The sequence below is a fragment of the Nestor notabilis genome, unplaced genomic scaffold (genome assembly GCF_000696875.1).
Source record: "Nestor notabilis isolate BGI_N333 unplaced genomic scaffold, ASM69687v1 scaffold1783, whole genome shotgun sequence".
Taxonomy (NCBI): Eukaryota; Metazoa; Chordata; class Aves; order Psittaciformes; family Psittacidae; genus Nestor; species Nestor notabilis.
The window spans coordinates 56882-76151 of record NW_009920514.1 but is presented as its reverse complement, the minus strand read 5'-3'; the positions used below and the strand labels follow the sequence as shown (position 1 = coordinate 76151).

At 35.9% G+C, this 19270-nt stretch overlaps 1 protein-coding gene across 1 annotated transcript in view; it reads right to left on the bottom strand.

The window, feature by feature from the left end:
* SIPA1L2 (signal-induced proliferation-associated 1 like 2) overlaps positions 1-18691 on the bottom strand; it is an 83632-nt gene extending 64941 nt beyond the window's left edge. The window contains exons 1-4 of the mRNA XM_010010699.1: positions 17076-18691; positions 10884-11017; positions 9336-9524; positions 3282-3456 (exon numbers count right to left, since the gene is read on the bottom strand). Coding sequence (XP_010009001.1) covers positions 3282-3456; positions 9336-9524; positions 10884-11017; positions 17076-18540 — 1963 coding nt within the window. The 5' untranslated portion in view covers positions 18541-18691. The remainder of the gene's footprint in view (positions 1-3281; positions 3457-9335; positions 9525-10883; positions 11018-17075) is intronic.
* Between the last annotated feature and the right edge of the window lie 579 nt (positions 18692-19270).

The following is a 19270-nucleotide window of genomic DNA, read 5'->3' as shown; positions in this document are numbered from 1 at the left end:
CTTGTGTGTACGTTAGGAGTGAGCAAGAGTTTGGGAGTGGACACAGGTAGGACAGCTGTTGCCCAAAGATATATTCCATATCATGTAACATCATGTTTTGCAGTCAAACTGGAGTGGGGGCAGTTTTCCCATGGTAGCTGTTGCTCAGAGACTGGCTGGGCATCAGTCTGGTGATGGGAGGTAGAAAGTGACTGCCTTTGCATCACTTGTCTTTGGGGGGGGGGTCTGTTGGTTGGTTGATTGTTGTGGTGGTGGGTTGTTTTCTGGTGGGTTTGTTTTGTTTGGGGTGTGTGTACGTGTTTGTTTTTATTCCTTTCTTTCCTTCATTTACTGAACTGTCTTAATCTCAACTCACAAGTTTTTCTTGCTTTTGCCCTTCTGATTTTCTCCCCTATTCTGTTGTGGGTTGAGTGAGCAAGAAAGTAGTGGTGCTTACCAGACAGACGGGTCAACCGGCAACAACATTCTACGTTCTATAGTCCATAAGAAATGGACCAACTAATTACTTATCAAAATATTAAATAAACAGACCAAATTAGAACAGACAAAACTTTTTAAAGAAAAAAACCCCAACACAGCTAGTCAAACATTTGAGAATACAAAAACTTTATAAATGTGAAAACTACAAAAACTGAGTAAGAAACATTATGCCTACCAAAAATGTAACTACTAGAGATGACATTATTATACTATTCTGAACCTGCAGGCAGTCTGATCAATATATTATCCAATTACAAATATGACATGCTATAATACTTGTTGTGCCATGATATGAAAAAAAACAAGTATAACACAAAAAAGATTATAATTAAGACAGTATTTTTCATTTAATATCAAACTGAAGACTGTATCTTTGTGAACTCTCTTAATTCCGTTCTGTATGTTGCAAACTAAGACAACATATTTTAATAGGCTGAATTCATTAATGGCACACAGCAGCAGTAAAGCACTAAAATGATATTACTGAACGATATGTACACAACACCAATCAGCAATATACATTCATAGTGAAGCATGGAAAATGTATAAACTGAATTTGCTTGGCAGATCAGCATATATTTTCAGATGTAAAAATTACTGGGTGATACTGGGTCATGCTCTGATTGGGGGAAAAATGCAAAACCAAAAAACCCCTTACTCCTTTGAATTTTTCATCCCTTTTTACCAATCCCAGAAGTTTAACATCCACAGTGCACTAATAAGTATTTCTACACGTTAATTTGAAAAATGAGTTATTATTCTGAACTGAAATAGGATGCAATAGTCTATCATGCCTGAATTATTAAACTGAAACAAGCACGGATATAAGCGAAGAGGTAATAATGTTAATAAAAATAAATGTGGTGCTTACACAGGTTGACAGGACTACAGAATTGCTGCTTTCCTACGCTGTAAGCCATAAATTAGAATCTGTCATAGGATTCAGCTCACTTTTTTCACCATTTCCTATCACTACTAGAGATGGAAAATGTGAAAGATTTCTTTAATTGCAAAGCTGGTCTCCCTTCATTGTAAAAACATGAGGTTTTATGACCAACTTCACATATCTCATTTCGTGCTGGAAACTGGCCTATGCACAGCATATCTTCACTGGGTACCAAGCATAATGTACATGCACTAGATATTTCCAAAAATTCTAATACAGATCATTAAGTCTCTCTCCTAATGCTGTACAGGAGATAACAGTCTATCAGGGCACTACCAGTTTGATAACAGAAGAGAAATCCTTCAAATCCTTCTATGACTATGACACTGATCAGTGTTCAAATGTACCATTAAAAAAAAAAAAAAAAAAAAAAAAGGAAAAAAAAAATCCAGATTTACTCCAGTTAAACGAAGACTGATTTTGAAGTAGCAAAAACACAGAACAGACTCCTAAGAACCAGGCTGGATTGGATAGATAAGTGGGAGGACGACCAGAGCAGCAAATAAGAGGACTTATCAATTCTTAGATCTCTTTGACTATCTGAAAGGCAAAATATCCCTTGCAAGGAAAGATCTTCCTGTAATTTCCTTTCAGTACATCTGTTCGAGCTTCCCTCTTGGCAGCTTATCTGTAATAGGTCACAGAACTCTCATTTGATGACAACAGTAAGTAGAATTCACACACAAGTAGCAGGATATAATAGCTTAAAACTTTGCTAATTAAAATATTCCTTTTGTTATCCACAGGCCATATACAGTATATAAAAAAAAAAAAGTTCTATTTTCAGGACGCAATACACAAGCTACAGCAAAAATAAGGATACAAATCAAATTACAGAATCAGAGAATGGTTTGGTTCGGAAAGGACCTTTAAAGGTGATCTAGTCTAATCCCACTGCAATAAGGAGGGACATTTTCAACTAGATCAGGTTGCTCACAGCCCTGTCCAGCCTGGCCTTGAATGTTTCCAGGGATAGGGCATCTACCACTTCTCTGGACAACCTGTTCTAGGGTTTCATCCTCACTGCAAAAAAAAATTCTTTAAAAATAGTAAGTTACAATAAAGTAGATGAATACCTAGGTATCCTTAGAACACAGCTCATAGTGATCATTTGTCAAAATCCCGTTAAAACTACATTATACTGAGTTAAGTTAAATCTAAGGGCAGTGAAATGCAGTGCTAGTAAGTATGTCAACACATCATTGACTTTAACAGCAATATTTGAGTTCCTATTTTTGCTACAAGCCCCAACAAATGTGTACAATTAAATATTATACTATTGCACTTATGGAAACTGAAAGACCTGAGGAAACGGCAGTAACAGCACCGTAGGTAAGCAGATGAATGTTTATCAACTGCTGAATGATAACATGCTTACTGTGCATGTGTGTGAAACCAGGAAACTGAGCAAACTTGATCCTCAAATATAAACATCAGTATGTACGTTGATTAAAAAGCACAAAAATTTAGTTGAAATAAGGAAAACAGTCCTTTGTCATGACTCTGTATTTTTGAAATAAATTTCTTTTGCCTTCTTACAGATAAGATATTAAAGTGTAGCTGGGAAATTTTGAAATATATAAAAAATACCACTCACATAGTATGACTTTGACTGAGTGCAAACAAATGAAATAAGTTGTCTTGATTTTCAGTTCTACTAATACCACAGAAAAAGTAAGTAAACTTCCAGACAAGGTGTGATATATGCTCTTATCATAATGCTTCATCTTCCTCATTTGCCATATAATCTTACTAATCAAAACCCAAAGTCAAGAGCATGAAAAGACAAGACAGGATTTGCAGAAGATCGACTGGATAATTACTGTTTCTACCATAGGTCAAAAACATAACTTACTTTTATTATCTAGCTGAGCCCTGTATTTACTAAATCCTTTTAGCCGTACTCTCTGACCCAGCAGATCAAGGAACTCTTCAAAAGCTGGTCCTGCCATCTCATTGTTATACATTTCTTCCTCTGTGCTTTGGCCTGCTTTGCAGTATAGGATACCAATCTTATGTTGAAAACTCAGCTGAAATAAAAAATATAAATAAAGGAAAGGAAAAATTACAGAAGCAAAGGGAAGTCAATAATAGAACAAATATTAACAGTTAAAATATTGAGTGTTATTTTCCCTTGGAGAAGATAGCTGAAAGTGAGAAAATAAGTGTTCTGATTTAGGAAACTAAGTCACCACAGAAAGAAACCAAAACAAGCAAAACCACAACAATAAAAACCCCAATAACTATCTCAAAAGAAAACTGGATGGTCACTATCCAAACACAGATAAAAGCAGTTCATGAAAACTTTTGACTTAGTTATCTATAAAAGCACTCTCTACTGCACATTATAGTACGAGAACTTTTAGTGTAACTGTCAACTTTTTGTATAACTGAAAATTTTTGTATAACTGTCTTTTTTCTCAAATTCATAACAAAGTGAGCTTGTTTTCCCATATTTCTACCCGTAAAAGTCCAGTGCAATTCAGTTCAAACAGGCCCTCAGAACAGTAACATCTGTTAAGTGAAATCTTTTGCCCTCACCATAAAATAATCCATTGTTAAAAAATTATACCTCATTGTCAAAGGTATACTTCAAGTTAGAAAACAGATTGCAGTTAAATAGTTTTGTTAAAGAAACTAACCTCAATTCTAGAACATTAAAAAGAGATAAATTACTTGTATAAAAAATTGTAGGACAACTAAAAGAAGTACAGAAAGAGATGATCGCTTCTTGAGCAGAGTATTGTCTTATTTTCTTAGCTTTTATGCATACTTAAGATGATCAACAGGAAACTGCCATGTGAATGGATTAGTCCTATTATTCTTAACTGACAGCTTCTAGAGCTTCACAAATGGCAGAGAACATCAGTCACACGCTTAAGACATTTATCTATATTCATGACTCAGATCAACTCTCTTGATGCAGACTTCTCTTAATCAGACTTCAGGATTAGAGTCTAAGATGTGTGTTACGAAAAGATGGTATATATTCCTATTAGAGCAAAGGTGACAAGAACAGTCTGCTTCACCTTTGCCATACATGTAACACGTGGTCTGCCATGTTAAGTATAATGTAAAACTACTGTACCAATAGACTTGCTACTGCATCAATATTTCACCACAATGGTTGGGGTTTTTTGAGGAAAAACTACAAGATGAGAATACTAATAGGTTGATTCAACAAAACACATATATATATATATAAAAAAAAAGAAGAAAGTGTAAAAAGTATCATTGCAGACTTCAAATAATCCTTAACCTTCCACCTTTGATAAACGCTGCATTTATCCATTGTAAGTGGAGAGCTGTATGTAAGGGAGTTGCTAACAGTCAATTAAAAAAAATAAACAACACAAAAACAAAAAAAAAAACCCAAACAAAAAACAAACAAGCAACCAACCAAAAAAAAAAAAAAAGAAAGAAAGAAAGAAAGAAAGAAAGAAAGAAAGAAAACCACTACTCAAATCCTCATCAACCCTAGAGAAATAAAAGCTTTCACTATGCTTTTACTAACATAGACTTCTGTGCTTTCATAACACTACTTACTGCCTATTTAAGCTAGTATCCTTTTTTGTCTCCCATGCAATTCAAGATTAAACTTGACAGCATTCCTGGTTTAACTATCTACTTTCGTACACAATCAACACACAAAGAATTCCCAAGATGGTCAAGTTAATGAAGCTTTTTGAAGGCCACAGATAGACTTTTAACAATAAGTCTCTCATTCCCAAAAGGTAAATGTATTAAAATGAAGTAACAGGGAAATGGTGAACTATTAAAGTCAATAGCAAAACACTTCATAACATCAATTGGGCCAAAAGTCCTTTTCTTTGTATGAAGTTAAGCCTATCAGTGGGACAATTTCCTCTCATTTTAACTAGTACAAACAGGCCTAACTCCATGTTTTTAGCAGGTCTATATTCATGCAGTGCACACTCTGAATTTGGTCTACTGGTGTAGAAAACGTGCAGCACAGCAGGATTAAGAGTAATGTATGATGCCAGCCCTCCTACCTCTCTGGTGAGCCCCAATCTGTCCTCTCCCTTTGATAACTGCTTTATGTAAGGGTGAGCCCTTGTGGAACATACTTTGGTAGGAGGCCATCGACCAGAGACCAGCTAAGAACAAATAACAGACTCAGTAAGGACAGGAACAAGGAACGGTGCTGCAATAAGGTTAAACCTTGGCAGCACAGAACCATGAGCTGTGTCAAAGTTTGGACGTGAAAGGGGAAGGATGACCGTCTGAAGTAAAAGGAGATTCTGGATTACAGAGGCACTGTGGGAGCTGCCCGAGTCAGATTGCTGAACTCCGGAGCATAGCAGGGTTAAGATACTGCTTGCTCTTCTCATTTCCTTTTGACTGGCATTATATACTGTCAATCCAGAGTGCCTCCTTGTTTGGTCCACATTTTGAAGTGCTGCCTGGAGAGAATTAGGTATTTAACAGAAGGTTCCAGATTGCATACTAGTAACTATTTTATTCAGTGGAAAGCTAGCATGAACATTTCATGGAGGAAACTGGAATAGAACTGGTCATATAAACATTAGATTACAGGAAGCAGTGCTGTTACTTGACATTTCCCAGCAAAGACTTAAAATGATTGTGAACACACTGCCACCTCTGTACCAGCTCTGTGTCAAATTGTTTAGCTTAAACTGCAGGGAATTTAAGTTAATTTCCTTGACTTCATATTAGAATGGAGGAGTAGAGAAGTTAAATGCTAACTGAGACACCAACAATAGAGGGACAAATAATAGTAACGAATCACTTGGGCAAAATATTCAGTCTGGAAATATGTGGTCATACCCCTTTATTCTTTCTGAGGACACCAGTCACTCCTGAATTTCTTCATGAATATCAATATAATTCCAAACAGGAGTGAATTATTCCTCTATCTTCCAAACCAACCTACCATCTCATGGTTTAAACATTATCCTAAGCAGACACTGACGATGAGGATCTGAAACTCCCCACCCCAACGAAAAAATACTGGATTCTCACTTGCTAGGCAAGTACTGTAAACACCAGGCAATAATGTACAAATTTGATTCTACCGATACAACTATTCCTAAAAAAGGTAGCAGCTGCAATCTCATATGCAGCAATCTGAACCTCCTACCCATGTGCTAGGAGCACTCATGACTATGAAATTAAAAGACTTAAGCAAAAGAACTCTCATACGAAGATCATGGGGACTGTGCAGAAGCAGAAATTGAGGTACCTTTAGAAGTAATTGCCTAAGAAAGAAGTGACTAAATGAGGTTTGGCAGGATCATCTCATCTGGCACATTTAACTGCCATAGAAAACTATCAGAATATTTAAAACTGATAAAGTCTGACAGCTTCGAAATGGTACCACATGCTTATTTAAGTCTTAAGTAAATAATTACAGACATAGTTCTGATTACATTATTTATAAATTAGAAATGTTACATTTACTGTAACACTGAGAACAACTTAATAATGTGGCACTAGAAAATAATTCAGCTAGTTGTGTATATGATATGTATTAAAGATGCACAGCAATCCTTTCTGACTCAAAATGACTATGTTTCAGTCAGAATCACTCACTAGTGAACCTTGCTATATTGTCATCTTCTTATACAATATAAATTCTTTATCAGTATAGATTCTTTACAATGTAACAACAACTTTTTGACTTCCATCATGAGAAGATTGAGTTTTCCGGCAAGAAACCTCAAGAGATAGACATTCAATAGCCACTAAATATACTGCAATCAAAGCTCCTAATTTCTTTAGGCTTTTTGTAAACTTCAGCCTTTGACCTAAAGAGAAGGGAACATTCCCAGGGGGATGTGAAAGGAACCAGAAATATATATACAATAAACAACCATTAGCAGAAACAGGGGGAGGGAACTAGGGGGACATTAAAGAGAGAGGTTCAAAAAACCCACAAATGTCCAGGTTACTGATAAATAGTTGACTTTTCTTGTAAATTTACAGCCAAATCTATGCTGTATCATATGCCAGAATGAATTGTGAAAATGCAGATTCTTTATACATTCAAATTAGGTTAAGCATCCAATTTGCATTTATTTTCTACTGTCATTTTAGAGATAAAGTGTTAGCCACATGATTCCTCCATAATCCATACTAGAATTCACTGAAAACTGTGAAACAGGTAGAAAATGAAATCAAACCACTGAAATAGTCTTCAGTTTGCTGAGGAACTATGCAAACATTTAATGCACCATAATGCAAAATTAGTATTATTCTGGTGACAGTATTGATCCTCTAGATCAAGATTCGTATTTTTAAACTCATGGCGCTTCAGCCAGTCATCACCTTCAGCTATCAAACATAACTCGGTATTTACTTGACTAATAAACTGAAAGCATGAAGTATGTAAGAGGATTAAAGCCTAAATGGATCTCATGCCAGTTCTATGCACAGCTTTCTATGTTCAAGTAATTATAATATAGCAGCACATAAGACACATTAATATCACATTTTGATTGGTGACAGCCCACTTGCAGCAGAATTCTATTTTATGACTTATCACCCAAAATAAAAAGTAGTGGTGTGTAGTGCTGTCAAAATTAAGAGTTGATGATTAAAGAATTACTTTGGTCGGTTCAGTGGACAATCTCATTTCCAGTTTTGGGGAAATATTTATAGTGAGTTTGAGAAATATTCAGGTCAGGTCAAATAAAGTAGTCCTCTATACTGCCTAGAACATCCTGCCCCTCTGAACAGTGAATATTATTTATTAGATTAACCTAAACTCACACTGGAGCTCAAACTGGAAAGACAGGGAGCAGCAGTACATCAGGAACTCTTGGACTCAGAACTGAGTGCTTCTGATTTCCCTCTACTGTTTTACCAGATGAACTAACACACAGAGGAGTAAATAAGGACATGTGGCAAATGAATTTTCAATTAAAAGTCCTCCTCAAAGACTACAGTAAACAAAAGTAGTAAATATGCATACAAAATTATCTTTATCTACCCAGGCAATTATCTTCCTCTGTCTACATTTACTTGATTTTGAGCAACTGTTTCAGCCACAAGAGAAGACAAAAGAATTTTGGTAGACACACCAATGTTAGACACAATCACTACATTCAAAACTGGATTAGCATTAAAAAATTAATTATACCACCATCATAATTAACTGGATCCACCAGCTGATTCAACTTCAACAGACACTGACTTCTGCCTAGAAAGTGCAATCTTCACTTTAAACAGACATTTTTTAAAAACAGTTTTAAAATTTGATTTAAAAGTCATCACAAGCCTGTCCTTCACAGAATATTCAGATGCTATAAATTCAATCACTAGTTTTGAATGAAGCAGGTTCACTACAATGAACCTAATAAGTCTCACCATTTTTCTTCCAAATTTAAGCCATATGAATATTTCATTGCCACTTATTAGTCTCAATCACAATTACAGTTGTTTGAACCCAGAAGCATTCTATTCTAGTAAGATTGCTGCAAGTTAATCAGAAAATATTATTGCAAAAAACCACCCAAACTCTCAGACGTACAGACTTAGTTATATCCTTTTGCCTCCTTACCTATACACAACATTAATAAAACGTTAGATGTATTTTCATTTGCATTCAACATGTGTACAAATACAGGTGCAAATACAAATTGTGAAATCGTTTCTTGGTGATGTTAAAAGCTGTTATAATCTTTCTCTCACTCATCTAAGGAGAATCTCCATAGACCAAATTTTGATTTTTCCTAAGCTGCAGTGTATTCTAAAAATAATTTCCTTAGAAAAGCAAACCTCATTTTGTCAATGAAAACACATAAGTATCTCCAATACTAAGGAAGTAAATAGTTTTCATTAGAGATCCATGCTTCTTAACACTGCCTGCAAAATTATTATTATTATTTGATGAACAGTTTTTAAAGAAAAGTCATGTGCTACATACCCCTTGTTCATCCAGTTTAAGCAGCTGTTCAGGTACTTTGGGTGAGTTGGAAGCCTGCCTCAGGCACTGAATGCTTAGCTCTGGTATTACATACTCTAGTACCTCTTTGAGAGGCAGACCTCTTGCTGTGCCATGCCGAGCAGTGGATGGGATAGCATCTTCTAAAATTGCTCCTCTAAGTGTAGTAAGCTGCAGTAAAGGTAAAACACAACATTTTTTGAACTACTACTACAATGATTTTTAAAGATATAAACTTCAGGATTTAGCAAAAGCTTGGAAGATAAGGGGAAGAAACCGATCACTATTTTTAACTTTTTAAGCGGTAAAAAGATTACTAAATAACTTTTAAAGAGGAGATAGGGTCTTATCTCAGTGACAAACATATTTGTTGCTTAAAAAAATCCAATGATGATCTTAGTAACTTATTCTAATTCCTAAGACTTAATTTTTTGGAGAAAAAACAATATTTAAAGCAGATGGGAAACTAAAAATCATTAATTTTAATGCCACACTACCCTAGCAGACACAGTAGTTCAATGTGAGGTTGAAGAGATGAGGTCAGCCCCAGCTAATGGCACCTTTATTTAACCAGTCCACCTATTTTTTAAGCCATGCTGCTTTATCTTCAATGGATTTGGCAAAGATAGAGTAATTTCTTAGAAGTGAGTCAGCTGAATCACCTCTCCACACATACATACAGACACACCCTTCTTTTTTTTTTATTTGCAGTAAAAGAAAAACCTAGCCTTATATATATACATATATGTATGTATGTATCTATTTCTGTATCTGTAAAAGCACATGAGCCCAGAGATATCAGGTCTAGCTAACACTTGTCTATGTCCTAATCACAACAAAAAGCAATAGTCCTAAGAACATGAAAATATATAGTTGCTTCCTATAATAACATTGTGTACTTTCACACGAATCAAAGGTAGTTGCTGTAATAAAGAAGAAATTAGTTTGCAAGAGATACTAATTTACTTGAAATAGAAGTTATGAGACACATTCTTCCACAACGAGCAAGCAATTCTTACAAGACAATTATTATCAGTGTATGAATATTCCTTCCACAAATCATGTATGAAGAAGTATAGAAAAACATCTCACAGAAAAAAGCTTCTAAGAAAGTATTTTGAAACAAAATACAAAATACAAGTCATAGTACTAGCTTTCATATTTTTCCCCTCCCATTTCCTCTACGTTTCTTAATCTTTTATTTCTGTCATTTGAAACTTAACATCAAGTAGCTTGATCCAAACTTATCTTCAGTTTTGTTCTTAGCATCTGTTCCCTTGCTTGCCCCCTGTAGTTCCCTTCAGCCAACTACCTCCTTTTGAGTGCTTGCTCAAAAAGAGAAAATTATTATGTAGTACAGAAGAGGAAAACTTTGTTCCACAAGTAACATACTAATGGTACATGAAACATCCCTTTCACACTAACAGATTTATTTTCAAAGTTAGCAACATATCCACAGCCAAACATTTAGTATCCTAAGCTCTAAATTAACTTTTCTGTTCCTTTGCAGAATTACTGAAAGGCCATTACCTCACTTGTCCTGAAAACTATACGATAGTTGAACTGCGATCCTTCTTTCTCCTTGGCATCTTCAACCTTCTCCCTCCGGATGCTGACTGCTACAGGTCCAAGATTTTCATCTGTTCCAAAGTAGTTCTGATGCTCTTTTGCACAAGAGTAAAAAAAGAGAAGAAAATAATGAAGTATGAGTCTCCTAGAAAACGTTCAACAAATCTCATTACAAATTTCTACAGCAAGAAAAAAAAATGAGTTATGAGATCTGTAAATACAGTCTTGTGATCTTCTGAACTGCACAATAAGTACATAAATTACAAAATGCTCATTTTGATGAGCAGAATGATCACTCATATCCTGTAACTCAAAATACTCCAACTACTATGAAATATCATTTTGTTGCATTTTTTCTTACTGTGAAGTTAACTATTTTGCTTGATCCTGTAAAAAACTACTTTGGAGAAACTATATCTACATAAAAGCCTCCAAAAAAGCTAGAAGTCTTCAAATAAGGTGCTATGCAGCTTTCTTAATTTCATTCAATTTGTTATTTAAAGCTTTACATTCAAGCAGCAACTCAGCTTTAACAAATGACAACTGAGGCTAGTTACTCTTCAGTCTTTGATGAATAGTTAAATTCATCCTTGAGCCAACTGGCCCAGTCTGGGAGAGCAAAGCCCTACCAACAGAAAAGAAAGATCAAGTTAGAGACCATTTAAGCAGACTAGACACAAACAGGATACATGTTGAGGAAACTAGCCAGTGTTACTGTAAGACCACTCTTTACCTCCTTTGAAAGGTCACAGTGAGTAGTTACAGCCACCTTTAAAAAGGGCAAGAAAGAGGGTCTGGGAAGCTATAAACTAGTCATCCTAAACTTTAGTTCCCAGGGAGATTACGGAACAGTTTCTCATGGAAGACATTTCCAGGCATGTGAAGGACAAAAAGATGCTTAGAAACAGCCTGCATAGATTTACCAAATGCAAATCATGCATGACCAACGCAGTTGCTTTCTACAATGAGATGACTGGCTTTACGGATGAGAAAGGAGCAATGAATGTCACCTACTTGTACGTTAGCAATGCCTTTTGCACAGTCTCCCACAGTAACTGCGTAGCTAAACTGAAAAGACATGGTTTGAACATGCAAATTACAAGGTGGACATAAACTGGCTGAACAGCTGGCCTCAAAGGACTGTGAGCAGCAATATGAATTCCAGTTAGTGGCCAGTCAGTAAAAGGTTTATTCAAAGTTGGTAATCGAGCTGTTACTGTTTACTATTTTTTTAAATTAGCTAAATGATGGAGTCCTACAGCTGTGGGGTGTCTGTGCTTCACCACCCACTCTCTCCTACCCCTGGAGGCAGCTACTGCTGAGATGGGACAGCTGAGCTGCATGGGAAGCAACTCCTAACCCAATCAAGTTGAGTAAATCTAACCTGACATGGTAAAACAAACTCTCCCTTCAGACAATCTGAAAAAAAAAAATGGGCTAACCAAAATCTCATGAAGGCCAACAATAGTCCTGCATATGGAACAAAGCAAGCTCATAATCAAAGGCACAAGCTGGGGACCAGCTGCCTTCAGAACAGCTCTGTGGAAAAGGACTGAGAACCCTGGTGAACAACAGGCTGCACAGCAGCCAGCAAGATCCCCTGCAGATGTGATGTGAAGGCTAACCACACTCTGGGCTGCACAAGCAGAAGCGTACTATCAGGTCAGGAGAAGACACTATGCTTCTCTATTTGGCACTTTTGAGGCCACATAAGAGGCAGTGTCCAGTTCTGGGCAAGACCAGCAGACAACTTCCAAGACAATTAGGGGGCTGGAGCATATAACAGATGAGGAGAGGCCAAAAGACATGAGCTTGTGTAGCCCGGAGAAGAGCAAGTTAAGAGGGGCTCCATAATTGCAGGATCCCACTAGCTGATGGGGGGTTATAGAAAAGGAAGAGCCACTCTTTTACAAGGTACAGACGGAATGGATAAGCTGAAACCATCACAAGATGCAGCACTTCACTGAGGAAAATCAACAACAGGAACAGGCTGCAAGGGGAGTTTATATAATCTCCATCCTTAGATATGGTCAAATGCTGAAGGAACAGTTAAAGGGCAATAGGTCATGAGCAACCTATTCAGAGCATAACTTTAAAGGCAGCTTTAAATAGGGAATTAAACTGGATGACCTCCAGAATGTCTTCCGATCCAATTTATGCTATAATTCCGTATTCTAAATAGTAATTAAGTAATAGACTTATTTCTCCTTCTAAGATTGCCTGGATTAAAAAAACACTTTGCTGGCATTTTTAAGCTAGTTTGATACTTTTTTTTTAAATGTATTCAAAGAAATGTATAAGGAAGTTTTCACAAAATGTCTTTCACTGAGAAGCCATCCATACTCTCAGAATGGATACTAAAGTTTAAGTTATCGCTACATAAATTACAGTCGTGTTTGTCAAATCAAGTTGAAATTAAGTTTCCAGTAGCCTTTCAAAAATCTATCTATAAAGTTTGTTGGTGGTTACAGTCCATCTCCTGGTGGAAAGAAAATGAGTAGCAGCACATTAGAACTAGCATCCTATTTTTGGAAGGAATGCCTGTGTTCAAAGGAGCATAGATATTTAGTTATTCACTCATGCTCACCAACTATATTCCTTCCCCAGTCTGAGCATTCTACCTGAATAGATACATTATACCTCATGGATTTCCCAGTGTTAAATTAAAACTCTGAGCCTTAATGGGCAAATTTATCAAATGGAACAGGATTTTACAAAGAGAAAGGGAGAAATTCAGAAGCCAAACACTTTCAGCAACTTGAAAAACTCCCCACAGTTGCATATTCAGACTTTGACAAAAGTTAAATTTGTCAATTAGGGTTTCTGTAGCCTTCCATTTTGGTGTAAATCTAGAAAAGGATATTACTAGATTTCTAGGAATATAGTTACTAGATTTCTCAGCTGCAGTATTACTGAGCAGAAAAAAATGTAAGGTTGGCAGGTATCTGTTTATTTACAATATGAAAGACAAAACCAAGGACATTATTTATGTACATTGAAAATAAAATAGATAAAACAATTTCAAGAATGGAAGTAACTTAAGTAAATTAAAGTATAGCTACTGATATTCTGGGATTTGGGGAAAACATTCTTAATTCAAGGCACCTTTTAATTTCATAAAGTACAAACTCATTAAGCTCATTTAAATGTATTTATGTTGATTTAAAAGTATCAACTGGAGAGAAAGGAAGGGATGAAAATAAGTGCTATTTTCTAGCTGAGAGATGGTAAAATATTCCTCTATTTTTACTTTTCCATTTTGAGGAATAATTGTCAACTTATCTTCTAATACAGAAGTCTTATTTATACAAACTGAGTTAACACCAAAAGCTTGCTAAGCCCATACGTTTCTTCCAGAATATTTCTTCAGTTTCTTATCAGCAGATAAATAAAACAACATATTAAGTAATGATTGTAAGCATCCCTCAAATAAAAAAGCAGTAATAGTCAAGTCTCAAGGATAATTGCACAAGGAGAAAAGGACAAATCAATGATAAAAGAATATTTCAATTATCCTTTTTAAAAATCAACATAGCTTTTTCCCCTTCTCATCCCCTTTTATCCCACAAAATTATATTTCAATAAAGGACACCATTAATAAATCAAAGCCATGAGATAAAATAAAACATTCTAGCTTTTAAAAACCTACACTGAAAACTGAGAATATATTTTCCATAAACATTAACATATTTTACATCAGTTTTGTTGGATTTGATTTTAACAATAGTTACAAAGCTTATAAATATGCAGTATAAAACTATAGCTCATTTCAGAAGACACTGAATTCCAAATCTCTCATTTCTTGAAAGGAAATGGAATAATTAGTGCTACACATGTCAGGGTGTTTCTTCCATGCATCTTAAAACAGAAATAAAACTTGCATGCTGACAAGTGCCAATTATAAAACTGTGAACTAAATCAAATATTCAGAAAGTTATTTCTTTTTCATAGATATCTTGTTAAAGGCAAAGAAAATCAGTGGCATTACATGTCTCTATATACAAGCGACTATTGTTTGCTACATTTTTATTTCATCTTTCCACAATTATTTTGCTAAATTCAACTGTGCTATTAAATCTACAATTCAATGAACAATCAGCTAGAAGAGCTCACTGTCATGAAAGAGCATCAAGTAAGATTCAGTATGCATATAAATGTCACTTTTTCTTACATGGGAGATCAGGACAGCAGCAAGACATTTTGATACCTAACACAATAAACTTTGCTTAGGAGACAACTGCGTTCAGCTGGAAGTAACCTGGAGATTCCTTACATGCTTGATCCCTTGAGATAATAGGCATTGAAAATTAAGTTTTTAGTTCCATCATGTGCTTGCCATGACTTGCTATCTGACTCCTAAGAGCCACCCAATACAGATTTCTCTCATGTAGCTTCTGTTACAGCTCTATACACAGATAATGTGGAACAGGTCATGGCTTAACTACCAGTGTAAAGGTGCAAGAGTAACAATTTATTACTGGATATTAAGTAAATCATATTATATTTACTTTTGAAGAACTCTACCTACAGAACAATTAGCAACAAGGACATTAACAATTCAAGTTTCCTAGTATTATATGTGGGATAAAACTCACAGATGTTATTTCTTAACTTTTTATTACTATATCAATACAAGCATTCTTTACTTTTAGTCAAGAAATCATATATACATAATACCAGAACAGAAGTTAATTAAAACTAATTACATTTGCATAAACTTTCTGGAAAGGTCATTAGATTTGTTTATAGTGTATTATTTAAAGCGGTTTCAAGCACTCTTTGTATTTTCTTTTTTTAATGTCCCTGACAAGATTTGTCTTCAAAAAAAATACACAGTGCTTCAGAACCTGTAACTCATCCATGATAAAAGCGCTTCATAAGGAAGTCCTTTTTCATTCGACTCGATCTTTGTCTTTTCCCCCCTCCCCTATCCTGCCAGCATCTTTGTCCATTGACAATTTTCCTTTCATTTCTGTCTATGCCAATCCTTTCTTCTCTCTGCCCCTCAAAACATATGCCAACCCTTTTGTTACAAGTTTCCCTCCATTCTCTTCCACTCTGACTCCCTGAAAACTATTTGTCCTTTACAACCTGCCTAGCTTAAAAGCCATTTTGAACATCTGCATTTACTGCCCATTCCTTGCTTAGCTCTAGGTCTTTTTCTTCCTCTTGCATGACATCTAGATTCTTTTCTTCCTTGACTTTTCAATACAGTATTTTTATAGCCAGTATGTTCTAGGTGTCTACCATATTGTGAAAACAAGTGCTGTACTGGATCCTCTTTCAAGTCCCCTGTGAAGGGTCACAGGAGGAAGGAGCACAGTACAGTGCTTACTTCCTGCTCTTCAAATATAATTAGAAAGCAGAGGAAGAATGATTTCATGAAGACTCAGGCAGTAACAAACAGTCTTTTAAGGACAAGCAGATTTATTTTTTTTTTTTTTTTTTTTTTTACTTTTAATAAAACAGCAAAAAGACCGAGCTGTAATTCATAATACAGGAAGGACAGAGACAGGTATTTTGGGGTTCTCCCCACAGAAACAGAGCTTTCACACACATTGTGTCCTAAAAGAGTAGGGTAAAAGGTTAAGAGAAAAGCATAAACCAACCTTCTTAAAGCTGAAAAACTAAGTATCACCAGAAACTCTCTGTTCAAGGAGTATCTATATTTGCATACAGTATGAAAGGCTACAAAATAGACAATTGAAGACAGCAGAATCTAAACGAAGGAAGTCAGAAGTTTCAATAATAAAACCTTCTCTTTTGGAGGCATCTTTTAAGACATAATGATTGCTGTTCTTGGTATCATTATTTCTAATGCATTTACCAAATAGAAATATCTTGTTTTTCTCCTAACCACCAAGAAATTTTGGTTCAGAGAAGTTAGTTTACATACTAATTTAAATGACCCCACACTTAATGAACCTACACAAGTATTGCATAACTTTGTACATAATGCACTGATTGTTGACTATCCCTCTGGGAGAGCAAGAATAACAAGTTCAATTTTAGTAAAGTTTCAGGATCCCCTGTAATACTTATGTCTCTCTACAGAGAAGAAGAAAATAAATAATCTTTACTAAGCAACTTAAATCTAATGTATGAGTATCTTTGAGTATCATGAGTATCTAACAGCTGCATTAGAAAAATTACCTTTTCCATAGAAGAACTTGCGGTAATAATATGCTCCAAGATCAATGTGTTCTATGATGTAACGCTTCACTTTCTCTCTGTGAATGGACTGGTTTTCTCTTGGTACTTCCAGTACTGAAACACCAGCATTTGTGCAATGGGAACTCAGAGAGGACTCAAAAGAACAACTTTCACCTGAAGAAAAAGATGCTGAATTTGCCCTAGAAAGTGCAATCCGTCTATCTCCTTCCCCACCAGTTTCGTTCCTGAAGTAAGGGCAACTCAATACTAAATCATTGCTTTTCCCATCACCCTCATCAGCATCTAAATTCTCTTTTGAATTGAGGTCCTCTTTGCTTCCCAAAGGAGATTCACAGTTTCCTGTTTGGCCTGCTGGCATCTGAGTTTGTGACGCAGCTGAAGCCCCAGTGGTTATATTTTTCCTTTTTCCTACATTTACTCTGGTAGCCATTGCTTCATTTATATTAAACAAAACGCTCTGAACATCATAATGTGCAAAACATTTCTGACAGTTCCAAGAACGAACATTTCTGTCAAGTCTATCATCCAGGTCAGATGAAAACTTGAAAGTTTCATGCTCACTTTTAACTGTTCGCAATTTTCTAAATAGAGATGTTTCTACTGCTTCTGATTTTAGCCTCCTCTTGAAAGACTTCTCCCTGTCTCGACCCATAAGTAGGGCACTATCCATATAATCCAAGCCAGAAATCCTGACAAATTCTCCCCTGGAAATCTGCGCAGCAGCATGTAGACTTGGAGAAACTGTAGGATCACAGTGGAAAAACTCAGAAAATCCAAAGGGAGCAAGGGTTTTATGTTCAAAATTTTCTACTCGGTATCCTCTTAGCATTGCAAAAAAATTTTCTCCAGACAAGCCTTGTCTATCAATTGAAGAGGTACTGCCATATTCTCTATGAAGAGCTGCTCCAGTATTGGGGTTAACAGCATTCTGGTCTAACACATCTTCAGCATCAATATCACTTATTGTCACATCACTGTTGCTTCTTTGCCTTATGGGATGAAGTCCCCTTTGAGGGGAATGAACAAAAAGATCTCCAATTGAATATTTTCCCTCTGTAAATTCCAATTCTAGCTCTTCTTGCTGTCCATCACTTTGGTCATTTTGTCCATTCGGAAGTACTGAGCCAACGCCTTCATAACCAGTTGGAGGTCTATTTTCCCACGCAGCTTTACTCAACTCTTTGGAACAATCCTTTTTAGGAGGCCATTCAGATACCCTTGCTCGAACACCCATTTTAGGCACAGCTGGTGTACCATTTGTTTGATTATTTTCACTTTTGCTAGATGCATTTGAAGAAACAGGAGGACCCATGCTACCATTCAAAGCTTTAAGTTTTCTCGCAAAATAATCATCAGATTGCATGCTTCTTGAAGACTCCCTGAACTTTGAGGAAGTTCTGCTAACTTTGTGCTTATCGTCTTGCAAAGATCTTTGATCACTCATGTCCAGTCAGTGGGAGGTGAACCACTACTATTGCATAAAGATACTTTTGTTATTACATTGTCTTTTATGGGCCAATAAAAGGCAATACAAAAATACAGTCACAGTCTTCCCAGAAGTGCAAGCAGAAACCTCAGTGTGCCATTTTTGTACAACTTCTGTCAGGAGAGCAATCCTAAAACATTTCCTTCAGTTCAGACGCACTCAGTTCAGTATTAATCCAGACAAATTCCTTTTATCTGTTCATAAAAAAGGAAAAAGAAAGTGTATTAAAATGCTTATAGTCAACAGCAAAGTTTCCAGTGTTGCTTGTATATATACAACATCCCATTAAACTGGAACTAACGAAACTTGCTTTGTATGCTTTTCTATCCTCTGCCTCCCTAAAAACCAACAAATGCAATAGTCCTGGTTTCCACAGGATGAGAATAGTTTGAACCTCCTTATCTCTCATAGGCTAACCAGTACATGCACACTAAATAGTACAGCAGGTTCTGCCAAGCAGAATATGCACACAATTCACTCTGCGCTTCCTTCAATGCTGACAGCAACTTCGTTGCCTATTCTCTGTCCAATCACAAGGGTTTGCATGAAACTGGCTAATACAGGAGTTTCTGGGTCAAGATTGCTACAACATATAAGTAAAATACATGAAAGAGATACAATCTTTAACAAAGTGTTTGATTAAAAGTGTTTGCTAAAAAGAACATTTTAAAGATAAATAATCTTTCCA